The sequence below is a fragment of the Microcaecilia unicolor genome, chromosome 8 (assembly GCF_901765095.1).
Source record: "Microcaecilia unicolor chromosome 8, aMicUni1.1, whole genome shotgun sequence".
NCBI lineage: Eukaryota > Metazoa > Chordata > Amphibia > Gymnophiona > Siphonopidae > Microcaecilia > Microcaecilia unicolor.
The window spans coordinates 243,081,428-243,101,660 of NC_044038.1; the positions used below are offsets into that span (position 1 = coordinate 243,081,428).

At 43.4% G+C, this 20,233-nt stretch overlaps 1 protein-coding gene across 1 annotated transcript in view; it reads left to right on the plus strand.

Annotated features, from left to right (window-relative positions):
- E2F1 (E2F transcription factor 1) overlaps nt 1–20,233 on the plus strand; it is a 45,450-nt gene that overhangs the window by 15,989 nt on the left and 9,228 nt on the right. The window contains exons 2-4 of the mRNA XM_030212155.1: nt 2,109–2,199; nt 6,230–6,449; nt 14,721–14,873. Coding sequence (XP_030068015.1) covers nt 2,109–2,199; nt 6,230–6,449; nt 14,721–14,873 — 464 coding nt within the window. The remainder of the gene's footprint in view (nt 1–2,108; nt 2,200–6,229; nt 6,450–14,720; nt 14,874–20,233) is intronic.

Below are 20,233 nucleotides of genomic sequence, written 5' to 3' on the forward strand. Positions count from 1 at the left end.
GATTCAGCTTCAGAAGTTGGAGAACAAGGCCAGTGCTGGGCAGACTTCTACGGTCTGTGCCCTGAGCGTGGCTGAAGAGATTTGGATGGGCTGGAGTAGGGCTTCCATAGTTGGGAAAACAAGGGCCAGTGCCGGGCAGACTTCTACGGTCTGTACCCTGAAAATGGCAAGGACAAATCAAGATCAAGTATACATATATAGTATCACATCATACCTTATGCTATGAGTTCATCTTGTTGGGCAGACTGGATGAACTGAACAGGTCTTTATCTGCTGTCACCTACTACGCTACTTTCTTGATATACCTCTATATGGCCTGTATAAGCCATCAATGTGGTTTACAATAAAATAACTTGGGAGCAGAGGACTGAAAGAAAGAGACTAAGAGACAGAATCAGAGACAGATTGGAATATGGCTTGAAAGAGATGGGTTTTGAGGAGAGTCTTGAAATTGGTGGATGAGGTGGGAGAGAGTAGCTGATTGCAGTTTCACTGGAAATTTGTAAGTGCAGAGCAGACGGTACTGGAAGATGAAGCAGTGAGAGGGTGGTTAAGTTGATGTGGCATTAGGGAGACTGGCACTTGCACCCCTGTAAATTTGACTTGGGCAGTGGGAGAAGGTGCAAAGAAGGGTGACGAAAATTAAAAGGGATGGAACGACTTCCCTATGAGGAAAGGCTAAGACGGTTAGGGCTCTTCAGTTTGGAGAAAAGGTGACTTTGGGTGATATGATAGAAGTCTACAAGATAATGTGCGGAGTAGAGCGGACAGATGTGAAGCGTTTGTTTACACTTTCAAACAACAACAAAACCAGGGGACACAAGATGAAGCTAGAATATGGTAGATATAAAACAAATAGGAGAAAGTTTTTCTTTACTCAGCATTTAATTGGACTCTGGAACTCGTTGTTGGAGAACGTAGTAACAGCAGCTGGCCTTACGGAGTTTAAGGGGGGTTTGGACAGATTCCTGAAGGAAAAATCCATTGAACATTATTTAAAAATGTATTATTATTATTATTGGGGGGGGGGGTTGCTGGGTTCTTGAAGCCTGGATTGGCCGCTGTCGGAGACAGGATGCTGGGCTGGATGGACCCTTAGTCTTTTCCCAGTATGGCAGTGCTTATGTACCTCAACTGCTGCAAAAGAAGTAGTTTATCAGGGCCTTGTTAATCTTTCTGAGACGTAGGTGGCAGTTTCCTCTGGGTGTTTTTAGCAGAGGTCTGATTTTTCACAGATACTTTCTTAGCTGAAGCATAGAGTTAATATCTGGAGGTAATCTCCAGCCTGGGGTCACCATGCCAAAAGACTCCTGTTGAAAGCAAGACAGAGCAGAACCAATTCTGAACCTCAGAGCACTACATCTGGATCAATGGAACCGGCTGAAACGGCACCTTGGCACCCTGCTGCCAACCTACTTAAAGTGTGAGCCCACTAGGGAAAGAGAAAGTTTATGAGATTTGATAGACCCCACCTCTCATCATAAAATAGTGGGGCGACTTACAATAAAATCAAAAGGAAACTAGGAAAGGAAGTCCATTATAGTGGGGAAAAGTCTGCTAACCCTTCGTCCTTTTCACCTAATGCCAACTTCAAAAGGTTCATGTCGAGCCTTCCTTGAACTTGGGGAAAGAGGGCTCTGTATTTATTTATTTATTTATTTATTTGCATTTGTATCCCACATTTTCCCACCTATTTGCGGGCTCAGTGTGGCTTACAATACATTGTAAAAATGGAAGTGCAGTTGGTTGCAATTCCATTTTTACAATGTATTGTAAGCCACACTGAGCCCGCAAATAGGTGGGAAAATGTGGGATACAAATGCAAATAAATAAATAAATGTACAAAGGGAAGGGGAGAGTGTATTCCAGAGTAAAGGGGCTGCGCAAAAGAAAGCAGACTGGTGTGTGGAATACAAGCAGGGAAGAATAAATATCCATCACATGCATGACCCATGTACCCCTCCTATCTGTAGTTTACGATCTATAACGTCTTTTGACTTGCTGATCAACGGTGGGTCCTTTGGAGTTACCACTGTGTTGGAATGTGTGCTATATTTTGTCAAAATGTGGAGCTTATTTTTAAGGCAAGGGCATTCTGTCTCTCTCAGGTGAAGAGGAAGCTGGATTTGGAGCTTGATCATCAGTACGTTTCCGAAAATGTCCAGACTCCTCGGGGGAAAGCAAAGAACCCCATGAAAGGTAAAGTACTGCTGCCTGCTTGTTTCTGCAGAGGTAGGGCACTGGAGGACAGTCTTTCAGGTAAGGTTGCAGGCAAGTTCCAGGAAAATATTACAGAGCTTCCTCTCCAGGAGATGCATAGAAATAATGCGCTCTCAGTAGATGAAGTGTCCCATCTTTGAATCCTGCCTGCTGTGTCAGAGTTCAGCTTATGCTTCCAGTGCTGTTCCCATTCCTCTTTTTCAGCTGCTAAACGCTCCTAGTTGCCCATTCTCAGCCTGTGGGATTTTTCCTGGCTTTACTTTCCTGGCACTTATGTATCTTCACAACATCAAACAGGGTAATACTAGAAGAGACCCTGCATAATGTTCTCATAGTAACATAGTAGATGACGGCAGAAAAAGACCTGCACGGTCCATCCAGTCTGCCCAACAAGATAAACTCACGTGTCATTTTTTGTATATATCTTACCTTGATTTGTACCTGTCTTTTTCAGGGCACAGACCGTATAAGTCTGCCCAGCAGTATTCCCCGCCTCCCAACCACCAGTCCCGTCTCCCACCACCGGCTATGGCACAGACCGTATAAGTCTGCCCAGCACTATCCCCACCTCCCAACCACCAGCCCTGCCTCCCACCGCCGGCTAAGCTTCTGGGGATCCCTTCCTTCTGAGAAGGATTCCTTTATGTTTATCCCACGCATGTTTGAATTCTGTTACCGTTTTCATCTCCACCACCTCCCGCGGGAGGGCATTCCAAGCATCCACCACTCTCTCTGTAAAAAAAAATACTTCCTGGCATTTTTCTTGAGTCTGCCCCCCTTCAGGAAAAATGTCAGGAAGTATTTCTCAAAGCTGGGGATTCATTGTGACATGAATTTTTGGTAGTCAACAATGTTCAGCATTAATTTTTGAAACGCTGTTTTACTAAACTGGACGGAGCCAGGTTTGTAGTTTGGGCTGCAGTGGTGCAGTGTCCATCGGGGTATGTCACAAACGCTAGGCCTGGGCACACTGGAACCCAACTTAAATTTAACTTAACAGACCCCCAGATCACCCTAGGCCTACATTAAGGAGCTCCTTGCGTGTCTTTGGTGTGACATGGGCACCATCAGCACCTCACAGATGCCACCACCAATGACATAACATATATGTGGGGCAGAGGAGAGAGTCTTATGAAGCAATCCAAGTCAGCAAACAAATTGGGGAAATCCGTTGTCCTTTGAGGCAAGTATCGGGGCTGGAGCTGGCTGAAACCAGGGCTTACAGGGAGGGAACAGACACATGCTACTTCTCTTTCCTCCACCCCACCTTTTTCTCCTCCATCATTTGCTTCCCTTGCGATTGTTGAGAGAGTGTAGCAGCCGCACTGGACTTGCAGCTGTCTAACGATGGTCTGGTGGGAGCAACTGGCAGGAAGCTTCAGGAGCTTCGTCTCTCCACTCTGAGCAGGCAACTGAGGGCAGCGGGACAGCTGGTGTCAAGGTAACCAAGAGGTAATCCTGCTGGGTTGCTGCTGCTGCTGCTTCCACACCTCGGGGGAGTCACAGGGCTCACTGTGCTTGAAGAGTGGGGTCTGCTGTGTGAGACGAGGCGGTAGCAGCAGGGCTTCTTCTCCGTTCTTCAGCCAAAATGAGAGACGTGTTGGGGGAGGACGTGTGAGAGTAAGGGGTAATGAAAAAAGAGGGTAGGAACGAGAGGGCAAGGAAGGATGATGACGACGACAAGGGTGAGAAGCGAAAGCAAATGGGGAAAAGAAGCTTGAGAGTAGAATTGTCGTCTCGCCTTAGTTCAGAGTCCTACTTTTGCCCTGTTTGCATAGATTTGTGGTTCTACTTTTGTAATCCTGATTCACCCAGAAACTTCTGTAACAAGTCGATCCATGCAGTGAGGCAAAACCAGGACTGAGAGAGCCCTGCTCATTTACATTGGGGATAGAGTGGCAGCTCCTACCCGTAACCTCCGCTCTCAAGACAAATCCCTCCTCTCAGTACCCTTCTCCACCACCCACCGCCAACTCCAGGCTCCGCCCTTTCTGCCTCGCCTCACCCCATGCTTGGAATAAACTCCCTGAGCCCATACGCCAGGCCCCCTCCCTGCCCATCTTCAAATCCTTGCTCAAAGCCCACCTCTTCAATGTCACCTTCAGCACCTAACCACCATACCTCTATTCAGGAAATCTTGACTGCCCCAACTTGACATTTCGTCCTTTAGATTGTAAGCTCCTTCGCGCAGGGACTGTCCTTTGTTAAACTGTACAGCGCTGCGTAACCCTAGTAGCGCTCTAGAAATGTTACGTAGTAGTAGCTCCAGGTGAGAGACATACCTGGTGTGGTAATGAAACGTGAGGCCATATATGTGAATGTACATATAGATATAAATACAGATTCATAGGTCTTGCTTCCTACAACCCCACTAATCCACTTCACCAACCCATTCAGTTATGAAAGACCACCTCCTATAATTACCCTAATAAATCCCTTCCTCCTCCTTTCTTCCCTTAATTAATCTGTTCACAATACTAACTGTACCTGACATACTGGATTAACTGTGTTAACAATACTATGAAAGCCACATTGAGCCTGCAAATAGGTGGGAAAATGTGGGATACAAATGCAATAAATAATAATAATAATTATGGAGGAGTTCTTCTGTAGTTCTTCTTCCCTTGAATGTCTGGGATCTTGTGGCTCCTTCACAGAGAGCAGGCGCATTACCACAGCTGCTGCACAAACCCAAAATTTCATAGCAAAAATCAAAATTGGCTTAGTTTTTTTTTTTGTTTGTTTTTTCATTTATGATGCACAATAGGTTAGAAAACACAGATGTATATATATTTTTTATGTACCAAATTTTCAGGATATGTCCACGCAGTTGTAATTTGCCTAGTTTTAGGAAATCTGTACCTTCTACTTTGCAGCTGTGGACTTGACGTTCCATTTTCTTAAGACCTGGAGCTATATGCTCACACCACAGCTAGATACGCTTTGGGGGTTGTTATGGTCTGAAGGTTTCCTGACATTCCTTATGGGCTTCCAGCTGAAATGAAACTAGCATCTATTGAGTTGAGGTGTCATGACCCTTCATTCCCAACTAGAAGGACCTCTGCCTCCCATCCAGAACCTGGTATCCTTAGTCAAGCCTTTTGGGGTCATTGTTGATCAATGGTTGAGATTCCCCAAAATGCTCTCTGAATAAATGTGAAAATTTCTAGCCTTTGCCTGGACCTTGGAATTGAACCTGAATCTTCTGTCTATTGAGCCAACAGGCTGTCCTCAGATGGACATGTTTTGGTGTCATTACCAAATAACACATTACTATCAGTGATGTGAAAATGTACTTCTGGTTACCAGAAACGTAAAACTCTTTCACTTTCTAACTTTTTACATGGAAAAGAAAATAAGATGATACCTTTTTTATTGGACATAACTTAATACATTTCTTGATTAGCTTTCGAAGGTTGCCCTTCTTCGTCAGATCGGAAATAAGCAAATGTGCTAGCTGACAGTGTATATAAGTGAAAACATTCAAGCATTACTATGACAGGGTGGGAGGATGGGGGTGGGTAGGAGGTATGCATGGGGACATCAAAGCATATCATTGATATTCTAACAGGATGGGTGTGGATAGGTGAGGGGAGGGTGATCAATAGAGACATACAGCTTTATGGTTTATAATAGGTTAGGAACCCCAGATCCTTGTTAAGTCCTTTCTGTTGGGTGTTAAAATATTCAATCATTCTGACTTCAAAGGTCTTACGTTCTTGTATGGTTTTAAAGTTACCTAGTAATGCTTGAATGTTTTCACTTATATACACTGTCAGCTAGCACATTTGATCTGAGGAAGAAGGGCAACCTTCGAAAGCTAATCAAGAAATGTATTAAGTTATGTCCAATAAAAAAGGTATCATCTTATTTTCTTTTCCATGTTTTATTTTGTTTGATTTCTATTGATAACCTTAAGAGTGGACTAACACGGCTACCACACTCCTCTACTTAACTTTTTACATAAATTCAGATTTTAAGCTTGTGTAACTCACTTTTCCGTACACAGGCATGAAGTCTCCGGGGGAGAAGTCTCGCTACGAAACATCCTTGAATCTGACCACCAAGCGGTTCCTGGAGCTTCTGAGCCAGTCACCAGATGGGGTGGTGGATCTGAACTGGGCTGCACAGGTGCTGAAGGTGCAGAAGAGAAGGATCTACGACATCACAAACGTGCTGGAGGGCATTCAGCTGATCACCAAGAAGTCCAAGAACCACATCCAGTGGCTGTGCGTATGGGCCGCAGAGCGGGGAAGCTAGTTCTGACTGGCTTGAGTTAAAACGTTCAGTGGTGTTGCTGCCATGTGTCTTCCTGCTTAAGAGTGCTGCCGCTTGCAGATTTGACTGTGAGGATTAAGAGATGAATGGATCAAACGACGGCGGTCTTAAACAGCACGACACATTGGCAAGAATGCCAGGCAGCTGAAAGTGGCATGACCCAGCTGTCATCTTGCTTCATGTGGCGACACACTGTTAGTACAGAAAGGAGACATGTAATGTAACTTATAACATAGTGAACGATAGCAAATAAAGACCGATTATGGTCCATCCGGTCTGCCCAGTACCTGCCAGACGGTGCAGTTTACTTTCCAGGTCTGTGGAGTCCAAAGCAATTTTGGGTGGACTCGGAGTCGGTAAAAATGCACCAACTCAGACTCCAGCTTTAAAATAAAAACTTACAACGTTATGATGGTAAATTTATCATATACTGTATATATATCCTGGATCTAAAGTAAGTTTTATATATGCCAAAACTTTAGATTCAGTACAAAAAAATGTAAAGCCTAATATCAGTCGGAGTGGAAGGTTTGGTTTACTGACTCCACAGCCCTGTGTCTTTCCCCATAATTTCTCAGCTCTTTTGAGTTGAAGTGCTCCATTCTTGGTTTCTATCTGTCATTTAGGGATCTGCTGTATTTATCTCGCTCCTTTCTGAATTCCAGCACTGAAGGAAACTTTAAAAGCAGCATCAGGAAATACTTTTTCACAAAGAAATTGATGGACGCCTGGAAATGCTCTTCTGTGGGAGGCAGTGGGCTTAAAAATGGTGACTGAATTCAAAAAGGCTTGGGATAAAGACAGAGGATGGACTATAATTAGAGAGCATTTCAACTCAAAACGTAAATAACGTTCACATTAAAAAAAAAATTTTTTTTTTTAAGAGAAGCATAGAGTAAGCTTATCTGGAATCCACCCGACATCTCATGCATTGGTTTTTGCTGCTCCTTATGCCTGGAACTCACTCCCGCTAGCAATCCGGGTCGAAGCATCTTTCGATAAATTTAAAACTGCCTTAAAAACCTGTCTTTTTTTCAAATTGCGTTTGACCCTGCTTAGGGGACTGAGGCAGTTTTCTCACTTCACTATTATTATTATTTATTGCATTTGTACCCCACATTATCCCACCTTTTTGCAGGCTCAATGTGGCTTACAGAGTGTTATAATGATATAGTCATTACATGATCTTAAATACAGTCGATAATAAGCTGAAGGTAGATGAGGATTTAGATTGAAAGGTGTTAGGTAAGGTTGAGTTCCTACCTCCCTTCCCCTTACTTTTCCTTTGGTTTCCCTTCCCCTTGTTTTGCCCCTTTTGTCCTGCTCTCTTGAACTAAGCATGGTGTGTCTGATCCTGTGTGAGTGGTTCTGTTTTCTATATTGGTTTTATAGTTCCTTTTCTTGACTTCTTTGTAACCTTTAGACGCTAAAGCACCTTGACCTGCCAGTTGGCAAAAGCAGTTCGGGAAATACGAGTAAACTAAACTAACCTGTACAGAGTGGCAGTTACAACCCTGAAGAGAAAGGAGAGGGGGTAATCCACACAGAGTGGTAGGTACAGTCCTGGCCACCTTTCTGGGAGGACTGCATGTGCCATGGTGGTCTTTATCTGTCGTCATTTACTAGGTTACCGTGTTTGCCTCCGTCACCTCCTTCGGGAGAGTATTGAGGCATCTACCATTCTATTTGTGAATCTACTTCCTCGTAGCCTCATATCATCTCCTTTTTAATTCTAGACCTCCCCCTCATTTGAAAAAAAAAAAAGGCTGGTTTGTTCTGTAATACCTTTTGCGTATTTAAAATCTGCATCGTATCTCCTGGCCCTCTAGTGTGTACATATTTAGGACTCCACACTCTTCTCGTAGATCTGATGGGGACCCTCTTACCATTTCGGTCGCTTTCCCTCTTTACCAACTCTAGACTCTTTGGAGGTAATTCTTTAAGGATCCCAAATCGCCTCCCTAGTAAAGAAATGTTTTTTTTTTTTTATGATGGAGCTTTGCTGCATCTGAAACTACTTTGCGAAAGATCAATTCGGACTCCTGGTGCAGGCATTCTTACTCTCGCAGTTGGATTACTGTCATCTTAGGCTGTACTGAAATGATTACAGACCGTAGAGAACACCAGTTCTGGTTTAACTAACCATGACAGAATTTCTTTATTTTATGTTAAACTTCATTGGTTGCCCATTGAGGCTAGTGTTCCTTTTAAACTGGCCTCCTTTTTATATATATATATATATATATATATAAAACATGGACTGGCACCAAAGATTTATTTTCCAATTTACTGTCTCATTAAGAGACAGAAGGCTAAATTGTCTAACTGTGTTTTCCTTTCCTTCACCAAGAGGAAGGAAAAGACCAGTGCATTTTTTTTCTAGCAAAAAAGGTGCTGATACGCAAATGCTAGGCCACCCTTTATAACCAGGCCCCCCTGCAACCAGTCACAGAATCTATGCCAAGGCAGAATTGGTGTGTAGAGCCTGAGCTCTTTTATTAAAACTTTGGGTCCATGGTTCAATTTTAGCAAACAATGGAAAAGGTGCCGGTACTCAGTACCCCCCCCCCCCCTCAAAAAAAAGTCCAGGAAAAGACTAAAAATGTTTGAAACACTTGAATTTCAAGCCGCTAGTCATTAGAAAGAGTTTGCTGGGACATTTCGGTTATCTCGTTCTTATCTGTCGTTTAGGAAGAATATTAACACTCTGCTCTTTCAGAAATTTGTACTACAAAAAGATTTTTAACCATAATTTTAATTGTCGCTTCTTTTTTTTTTTTTTAATTGTCCTCCCGGAGGATTGTTCTGGCTCTTGATGTTATGTTTTCTGCTTTGAACTGCAAGGTGTAAGCGGGATATAAGACCAGATGTTATGTTACCTAAAGTTAGGTGAAAACTACATGTGTAAATGCTGGTTTTTATCATTTATACACATGTGTGTGAACATTTTATTTATTAGGATTTATTTACCACCTTTTTGAAGGAATTCACTCAAGGCAGTGTGCAGACAGAATAAATCAAATATAAGCATTAGACAATTACAACAGTAAAAATATTCAAATAACAATACAAAGTATGGCATAGTATACTACTTGGTTATTCCAACTTTAATCTTCTAGGGACCACTGGTTCTAAATGTCTTGCACTCTGATTTTACCAAGTGGTAATAGAATATCGCTCTCTCAGCACATAAATTAGCTTACTATTTAACCAACACCAGACCTCAATGCTACCAAGCTTGGCAATTCTGGTAATGCATTACCGGAAAAAAACTCTTCCTGAAGCAGCAACAAAGATTGCGAAACAAGAAGTGCTTGTAGAAGAAGAATGTGTGTAGAGGAATGAAAAATGAAGAAAAAGAGGAATGAAAATTTGTATTGAAACTAGGAAGCTTCAGTGGATGGCAAGAGGCATAACGGGACATCATGGAGAAATACACCCCAACCGGTTGGAGGGTTTGTACCGAGACGAACATTAACACAAGTACAAGATAAGGTCAAAATATGTTGAAGAGGAGTACATTACAACAGGGGGGGGGGGGGGGGGGGGGGGGGGGGGGGGTGGCAAGTGTTGTTCAATATGAGAATAGAAAATTACAACTAGTGGAATATGGAATGTTAGATTTTGTCTTAGGGTTAAATGAGATATCTCTCTCTCACAGCATGAGTGTTTTGATATGACAGGTAGACTCAACAAGCAATGTTTTTTTTTTCTCATTATTGAGGTTTTTTTTTTATACATTGGCTGAGGAGAGTTCCTGTCAATAAATATATAAAAAATTATAAGACCAATGATAAGAACATAGCTCCAATTTAAAAGCGGTGGCGCTCTCAAACGAACGTAAGAAAGAGAGCAAGTATTCCTTGCGGAATTGCCAAGCTTGGTAGCGTTGAGGTCTGGTGTTGGTTAAATAGTAAGATAATTTATGTGCTGAGAGAGTGATATCCTATCACCACTTGGTAAAATCAGAGTGCAAGATAGTATACTACTTACAATGTCAATACAATATGTACTAGAACATTATAATTGGTAGTGAGGGGTAAGGCAAAGTTGTGACATATAGAGGAGTAAGACAGTAGGAAGAATTTGAAAGTAAGGTGATTGATTTGAAGAAAGTTGCACGTGAGGTCAGAGAGATGGTTAAACATCATCTCAGCTAGGGTAGGAGTGGATAAACATGTCCTGCTGCAGTATGTGCAGCCCGAGTCACTCCTTGTGTGTGTCAGTGAGACTAACAGGTTAGTTAGTTCTTCCATTAAAGGCCTGGTTGAAGAGCCAAGCCTTCACTTGCTTCCTGAAGTACAGATAGTCTTGTGTTAAGCAGTGCATTCCAGAGTGTGGGAGCTACTCCGGTGAAGGCTCGCTTATGAGTATCACATCGTGTAATGTCTTTTGGAGAGGGTGTGGTTAGGGGGTACCACTTGGGAGGACCTTAGTGTCCTTGGAGGTGTGTAGAGGGTGATTCTGTTCCTTGAAGGGCCTTGAAGATCATAGAGTTTTAAATTTAGGCCTGTATTGTACTGGTAGGAACGTGTGTAGTATTCTGTAACCATGCACACACCTTTGATAATGCAGAGTTTGCAGTTAGGCGTTCACATGGCAGAGTTCACACATGGTGTAACTTGTAGAATGGGTCAGTTTTTTGTGTATACAGCAGTCAGCAGGTATAGAAAATGCACGGTGGCAGTTACAGGGTAAGACCTGCAGGGCTCCTGGCCTCTTCCAAACATGAAGTTCGGAGGGGATGGGAGCCAGCAGGGCTTCACCATGTGCTATGATCCATCTTCAGTAGCTGCTGACTGCTGTGCCACCACCCTGGAGGAAGGAAATAGGACCTGAACACCTTGGGGGGGAGGGAAGAAAAGAGAGGGAACCCGGAGTGCAAAGTACTGATGCTACCGCCTAAACTGTGCTGCCCTAGGCACATGCCTAGAGGGCTGGGGGAGGGAAATAAGAGAGAAATTCTGATGCCATTGGAGAAGGGAGAGTGCTGTGAGATGTCCCTAGGTTGGGGGGGGGGGGGGTGAGTCACGGATGAAGGTTCGCCAAGGGTGTCGTATACGCTTGGGAAGGCCTTGCTTGCTTTGAATACAGGACAGGGCCTTGGGATTTCAGGTCACGGGGTATCCAGAAAATGGCTTCATACTTAAAGCACACAGGGAATAGGTTACTTGACTGGTCCCACATGAGTCACACGTGCATTTTTATTCTTACCTTATTCTAAAGAGCCAGAAAGTTTAAAAATAATGCCTATACACTAAAATAGCCCCACAGTTGTTAATGATGTTTAACTGCTGTTTGGGGTGTATGCTGGAAATGAAACTGCTCACACCCTGCAATGCCTCTGGTAGCTTCTGCTCTGGTTATAGTGCGCTGCATCCAGACAAGTCTGGTCCGTTCATGACATCTATGGGCTGTTCTGGTGTCTTACCTGCCTAGTGTGTTCTGGGCCTGTTCTTGCACATACTGATGGGGATTGGCAGGCAGAGATGCAGAGGAGTGTGGGATCAGCGTAGATGGCCGGGCGTGCTTTCAAACACTTGGCAGTGTGTTTCTTTTTATGTCAGAAAATTAGTTACCTTCAAAAGATAACCAGAGTACTCTACATAAGAATATGAAAGCAGGATAAAAATCATTGTCTGTAGCTCTCCATTTATATAGTAAGAAAACTTGCCTCCAAATCCTATATAGATCAGTCAGGCAAGTTCTGCTAACTTCCTTTCTGATAAGTCTTCTCTAAGTGTTACTTTTAGCAGATGTTGTAAGAATGAATTCTTCCTGTTTTAAGATACAGATTTTTTTTCATCCACAGGTGAAGCACATAAGTAAACCCGTTTAAATCAAACCCGTTCAGATCTACATTCAAATTAACCTCATCCATTTTCTGCATTTCATAAGTCTAACCGTAGAAACATGGGATAGTAACATAGTACATGACGGCAGAAAAAGACCAGCATGGTCCAGCCAGTCTCCTCAGAAAGTGACCAGAATTGTATCTGTGACTCTGTGTGGGTTATCCCCTCTTTGTTTTTATTTTTATTCCCCCCCCCCCCCCACCGTGGACAGTAGGATAAGTCAGCCACACAACCCAACTACCTCCCCTAGTCAGAGACTTGTCCTCATCCTCCCCGTCTCATCTGCCCGCAACCTCGGAGTCATCTTTGACTCCTCCCTCTCCTCTGCGCATATCCAGCAGATAGCCAAGACCTGTCGCTTCTTCCTCTTTAACATCAGCAAAATTCGCCCTTTCCTCTCTGAACACACCACCCGAACTCTCGTCCATGCTCTCATTACCTTTCGCCTTGACTACTGCAACTTACTCCTCACCGGCCTCCCACTTAGTCATCTATCCCCCCTTCAATCTGTTCAGAACTCTGCCGCACGTCTTATATTCTGCCAGAACCGATATACTCATATCACCCCTCTCCTCACATCACTTCACTGGCTTCCAATCAGATACCGCATTCAATTCAAGCTTCTCCTTCTTACCTACAAATGCACTCAGTCTGCCACCCCTCACTACCTTTCTACCCTCATTTCCCCTTACGTTCCCGCCCGAAACCTCCAATCACAGGACAAATCCCTCCTCTCTGTACCCTTCTCTACCACCGCCAACTCCAGGCTCCGCTCATTCTGCCTCGCCTCACCCTATGCTTGGAACAACCTTCCTGAGCCCATAGGCCAAGCCCCCTCCCTGCCCATCTTCAAGTCTCTGCTTAAAACCCACCTCTTCATTGCTGCGTTCGGCACCTAACTCTTACCGTTCAGTAAATCCAGACTGCCCCAATTTGACCGTTCACTTGTCTACTAGATTGTAAACTCTCTGAGCGGGGACTGTCCCTCCATGTAAATTGTACAGCGCTGCGTGACCCTAGTAGCGCTTTAGAAATGTTAAGTAGTAGTAGTAGCATGGGATTGCCTGAGGCAGGAAGTGAGATTGTCCGAGCTTCTCCAGCAGAGAGACCGACTGAAAAATGCTCAGGGGGATCTCCGAAAAAAACCCCAAAAACCTCTCTGAACTATTGGAGAACATATCCATTCAATGGGAGTCATCGCATGTCATGTACATGTGGCTAACATTCTGCTGTCCACAGAGAACCCCCATTACAGGTAAGTAACTCCACTTTCCTGATTCATATCCTCTGCCTTAGGATTCATAGTTTGGCACGAATCCAGTCTCCTGTTGGGCAGCTGATCACAGAACATTTATCTACTGTTTAGCAGCTCTGGCTATGCCCTTGTGTTCCAAATCGTGCGTTGTTCTCCTTAGCGAATTTTTGTATGGTAATTCCTCACCCATCCAAGGCTCGTTAGGTAGTATCCCAGGGAATCAGCCTTTTTTTTTTTTTTTTTTTGGTTAGCAGCTCATGTTTTGAATCGGTTTCTACCCTCTCTATGTGCAAATGCAAATTATTAAAAAAAAGTTAAAGTTCGATTAAAAACTTACTTTTTTTCAGTTGGCTTTTGGAGAATCCATAGCTTAAATCTGAAAACACCTTCTTACCAGCCTATGGATGTTTTTATGCCAGGTTTTTTTTTTCTGTGTGCTTGTGAGTGAATGGTATTTATTTATGGTTCATTTCTACCCCCCATTTTCCCACAAATGCAAGCACAATGTGGCTTCCATGAATTACAAAAGTTAAAAGACACAACACATGAAGTTTACAGTAGAAAAGGATAATACGCTAGCAGCAATTGGGAAGGCTAAACAGCAGAGTTACTAATGGGATACACGTTTTCAGAAAGATACGTTTTCAGCAGCTTCTTGAAAAGATGGTGGTCAGCTTGCGTTTTCAGGAACAGGGGAAGAGCATTCCAAGTCTTCGGGCTGGCGTAGTGGAAAGCAGAGGCAAATACAAGCTTGTATTTAACACCCCTGCAAGATGGGTAATGTAGTTGTAAAAAGGTACGGGCTGTAGTGATGGCATTTCTAGGTGGGAGATCTATTAGAGGAATCATGTATTCCGGAGCTAATCCGTAAATTATTTTATGTGTCAATGTATATATTTTCCTGTTATGTAAATGCTGTTCTTTTCTCCCTATTGATTGGATATGTGTTTTATTGTATACTGTTATCCTAATGGGCTAAGTGGTATATCAAATCTTTTCATAAATGTAATACAAACATCTGTTTCAGAGTTTGCTGTGCTGCCGTTCTCTCAGAAGACTGCACATGTGACCTCTGAATTCCTAACCATTCCTCTGTTTCTTACGCTTTGCAGGGGCAGTAGCTCCACTGTTGAAAACAGCAGTGACCACCAGGTGCTAGTGAAGGACAACAGTGACCTCAAGGAGGCAGAGAAACAGCTGGATGATTTGATCCAGATGTCCACTATCCAGCTGAAACTTCTCACTGAGGACTCTGAGAACCAGCAATATCCTTCTCTGAATGACAATGCTCTGCAGGGCTGCCGAGAGTGGGGGGCAGGGGGGACAAAATTCCCCGGTCCCGGGCCTCCAAGGGGGGGCCGGCACCGGGATCAGTCTGCGGGCGCTGCAGTTCCCAGTCTCACCTGCCTGCCTCCTTGGCTCCGGGCCCCCTGCATTCAATGCGGCAGTCACAGATAGCCTCCCTTCGGGCATTCCCTCCATGTGTCCCGCCCTCGCGGAAACTGGAAGTTACATCAGAAGAGGGAGGGAAGGCCAGAAGAGAGGTGATCTGCGACTGCCGCCTTGAATGCAGGGGGCCCGGAGCCATGGAGGCAGGTAGGTGAGACCGGGGTGGGGGGCGGAGGTGGGGTGGCCTTGCCTCGGGCCCAGCCTAGTCTCTCGGCGGCCCTGGTGCTCTGTATGTGTGTGTCTGTCTGTCTGCCCTTAATTTTATCATTCAAGGGCAGAATTATGGCATTGGCAAACTAGGCGCATGCCGAAGGCCCAAATGTTTAGGATATGCTAAGTCCATGGAGCCCAAGGCAGCTTTGCACTGCTCAGTCAGCTGCTGGCAGAAGGAAGTGGGGGCGGGGGGAGGGGGCAGAGCCTACACATCCCATAATGGTCTGTCTATTCTCCCCACCCTCTCTGCATTATCCTACAGTCAGCAGTAAAGTTTGGTGAGCGCTGCCTGCTTATTACAGTGAGGGACTCATCATGCTTGTTTGCCTAGAGCCCAGCCAAGGGCTAATCCTGCCCTAGATATGAAAGCCTTTTTTGCATGTGTTCAGATGCACATGATTGGGCTTTCTGTGCAGATACAATAATCATGATGATATGGGCTAGTCAGTCCTCTCATGTGTTGGTCAGGTAAGAGTAACAATCTGACTGCAGCTCACGCAATCCGCAAAAAGTAATAACAATTCTCCTTGTTCAAACAATACAAAGGAGATGCAAGGCCTGTTTTCAGTGCTTCTCAGATGCCTTTTAGCCTTCTTCATCATGAATTAGTCTTCTCCTTTTACCTTGGAAATAACTGAAAAAGACCCTTCTAGGAGAGTGATGCATGGAGGTCAGTTTTTCAGTATTCATTTTTTAATAGGTAACCAGTGAAGGTCTTTCATAAAACTAGACACCGAATAAAAGCGACCTCTACTGCGGCATTTTGTAAAGGTTGTAGCCAATGTTGCAGTTTAACTGAGATACCACCATATAAGGAATTGCAATAATCCAACAGTGGCAAGAAAATCGCTTGGGCCAAGATCCTAAAATTAGGTAGGTGGAGTGATGCTCTGATGGCGTGGAGCTGCCTGAGCTTGGAACAAAAATTTCTTGCTAAGTGCATCGATCTGGTCAGTATAGGACAGATTTACGTTTAAAATAATCCCTAACACTTTAGACTGATTTTCAGTCATTAATTTTTTACCCTTTGATAATGTAAGTTTTTTTTTGCTGCGTAATTTCTACATTGATATTGAGTAGAACAATAAATGTTTATTCCATGGGGTGATAGGGCAGTAATGTGCTTTAACTTTAAACCAGTTCTCAATGGGAGGTGCGTCACGGAGCTGGTGCAAGTAGGGCGGCAGGAAGCTTGGCCCAGCGGCTGACCACACAAGCCACAACATTGTTTCGTTGTTGTGTTCCATGCGCCTTCCTTAAGTCATAGTAGCAAGCTGCAGTTCATACACCTTCACTTCCAGTATGGACAGAACTGAAATCAAAATAAGTGCCTCGTGCTGCTGCAACTGAGGAAGGAGTGTGACTTGCACCAAAGTAACTCACAGCTTCACACCGTGGTTGTGTGTTTTTATTTTTTTTTTTTCAGGAGAGTCTTCAGATAAACGTCCTACAGCCAAGAGCAATAAGGAACATTCTAAAGGCTTTCAGAGATGAGTTGTCTCACAAGGTCACCCTGGTTCAAATGGATGGTCAGGTGGCAATGTAATATATAAACAAGCAGAGAGGAACAGGGTTGTACCTCCTGTGTTGAGAATGTCAGAATGTGGAAATGAACTATTTCTCACAGGATGTGTCTCGGTCAGTATCTGGTAAGCAAGGACAATGTCCTAGCAGACAAATTGAGTAGACTCCTGCTGCTCCGCGAGTTGACATTGGACAACTGTCCACAGGATCTTTCTGAGTGAGCCGCCCTCTTGCTAGACCTCTGTCACTCCATTCAAGAAAAAAGTTCCTTAGTTTTATGCCATCATAGGGTTGCGTGTCTGTCTAGCCTTGGATGCCATCCTCTTCCATTGGGCAGAAGGTCTTCTGTATTCTCTAATACCCTTCATAGCAAAGATCTTTCTGAAGCTCAAGCAAGATTGGGGCCATGATTCTCATAGCTTCTTAATGGCTGAGGCAAGTGTGGTTCCCACTTCTGTTGGACCTTTCCATCAAAAGTCCTGTGAGGCTGGAATGCTTTCCAACACTGATCGTGCAAGAGCAAGGCACTCTATTGTATCCCAACAGAGTCCCTAGCCCTCACAGCTTGGATGTCGAGAAGTTGATGGTCTTTCCTGAACTTGCCTGACAGTATCTTACAGGCCTTTCTAGCTGCCAATAAGGATTCCATCTAGAGGGCATATGGATTTAAATGGAAAAGGTTTTCTATCTGGTGTGAAGACAAGGCCATAGATCCAACTCTGTTAAGGATTCACTTTAGTGCAACTGGAGCTTATTGGGTAGAAGGTAAATCCATCTCTGTACAGTCTTCAGTTTGATTTATGTGGGGTTTGCTACTTATGAAACCCTCTATTAAGCCTTTCACAATGTCATGGGCCTTCAATGTTGATCGTCCCAGCTGATGAAGGTTCCTTTTGAGACACTAGATACATGTTACGTGAAGTACCTGACTTGGAAGGTCATATTTTTTGTAGCAGTTACTTCATCACATAGGGTTAGTGAACTTCACGCTTGAGTAGCTGATCCACTATTACTACTACTACTACTACTTATCATTTCTGTAGCACTACTAGACATACGCAGTACTGTACGCTGGACATGAAGAGACAGTCACTGCTCGACAGAGCGTATAATGTACCTTACCTGAGTTTTTTTTAATAGAGTGGTTTTCTACACTCATCCAAAGTTCCTTCCTAAGGTTGCGTCAGAGTTCACCTTAACCAGTCAATAGCCCTTTCAACTTTGTTTTCCTACACGCAGGCCCATAAAGGTTTAGGAAAGCGAATTGTACACTTTGGATTGCAAGAGTGCTTTGGCCTTCTCTCTGGAGCAGACTAAAGACCATAGAAAGTCCACCCAGCCTTTTGCTTGTTTTCACTCAAACAGGATAGGGGCTGCCTTTGTCAAATGCACACTTTCCAGTTGGCTAGCAGCCTACATTTCCTTCACTTATACCCATGCTGGGCTGACTAGAGGATCTTGTGTCAGAGCTATGGTAGCGTTGGTAGCCCACTCAAGATCAGCCTCCATAGAGGAGATTTGCAGGGCTGTGACATGGACATCTCTCCATATGTTCACATTCCACTACCGTCTACTGTTTGACTGGAATTCACAATCCCACTCAGTCTTTTTTACCTTGCCCCTTTGTGGAACTCGCTGCAACTGGATATTAGGGCCAATTTCGATCTTATGTCAAGACTCATTTTCTTTGGCCTTTCCCAGGGGTGCGTAGACAGGATTTTTTTTTTAAATTTATTTTCAAATTTTAGTAATTACAATATTCAATAAATCTTGAATAAAATACACGAAATATGCAACATCATCATAGGGAAACAATAATACAAAGAGAAATAGAAAAAAAAACCTCTTATCGACCACAATTTAGGAATTGATCCAAGAAAAATACATTTAATTATAAGCTAATATAACAAAGCCTATTCTCTAATTGTTAAACCAAAGACTGCACCATGCTCTGTTGACTTAATCCAAGCTACTATACAGTGTTACATTCAGGATTAAATTTTCACAATTACACTCTCTTTGCTTAATAAGAGGAGTGTGGTAGCCGTGTTAGTCCACTCTTAACGTTATCAATAGAAATCAAACAAAATAAAACATGGAAAAGAAAATAAGATGATACCTTTTTTATTGGACATAATACATTTCTTGATTAGCTTTCGAAGGTTGCCCTTCTTCCTCAGATCGGAAATAAGCAAATGTGCTAGCTGACAGTGTATATAAGTGAAAACATTCAAGCATTACTATGACAGTCTGTCAGGGTGGGAGGATGGGGGTGGGTAGGAGGTATGCATGGGGACATCAAAGCATATCACTGATATTCTAACAGGATAGGTGTGGATAGGTGAGGGGAGGGTGATCAACAGAGAAATACAGCTTTATGGTTTATAATGGGCTAGGAACCCCAGATCCTTGTTAAGTCCTTTCTGTTGGGTGTTAAAATATTCAATCATTCTGACTTCAAAGGTCTTACGTTCTTGTACTGGCCTTCCGACAGCCACCCAACTTAAAACACAAGCTAATCAGAAGTAAACTTCCATCACAGACTGAAAAGGAACAGAAGTGCACACTTCCCTGTAATTTATCCAGTTGCAAACTATGCCAAAATATTTCACAGGACCCCAAAGTCATCCACCAAGGAAAGATATTCAACATAAAGGGATCTTTCACATGCTCATCTTCCAATGTGGTATATATCATTCAGTGTAAAAAATGTAACAAAGGATGCTATATTGGAGAAACAGGCCAGATGCTTAAGACAAGATTCAATTTACATAGACATCACATGAACAATACTGGTGCCAGTAGGGCTCCCACCCCTGTTGGTCAGCATTTTACAGGACCAGGACACTGTACCAGTGACTTCACAGTGAGAATCCTGAAAGGTAACTTTAAAACCATACAAGAACGTAAGACCTTTGAAGTCAGAATGATTGAATATTTTAACACCCAACAGAAAGGACTTAACAAGGATCTGGGGTTCCTAGCCCATTATAAACCATAAAGCTGTATTTCTCTGTTGATCACCCCACCCCTCACCTATCCACACCCATCCTGTTAGAATATCAATGATATGCTTTGATGTCCTCATGCATACCTCCGACCCACCCCCATCCTCCCACCCTGTCAGACTGTCATAGTAATGCTTGAATGTTTTCACTTATATACACTGTCAGCTAACACATTTGCTTATTTCCGATCTGACGAAGAAGAGCAACCTTCGAAAGCTAATCAAGAATGTATTAAGTTATGTCCAATAAAAAAGGTATCATCTTATTTTTTTTTCCATGTTTTATTTTGTTTGATTTCTATTGATTTGCTTAATAAAAAAATCCTCTAACTGCTTAGGTTCAAAAAATTGATATTGCTTTGTTTGATACAGTATCCTACAAACAAGGAAATTTCAAGACAGGATTTTGATATGCTGTCAGTGGCTCTTACC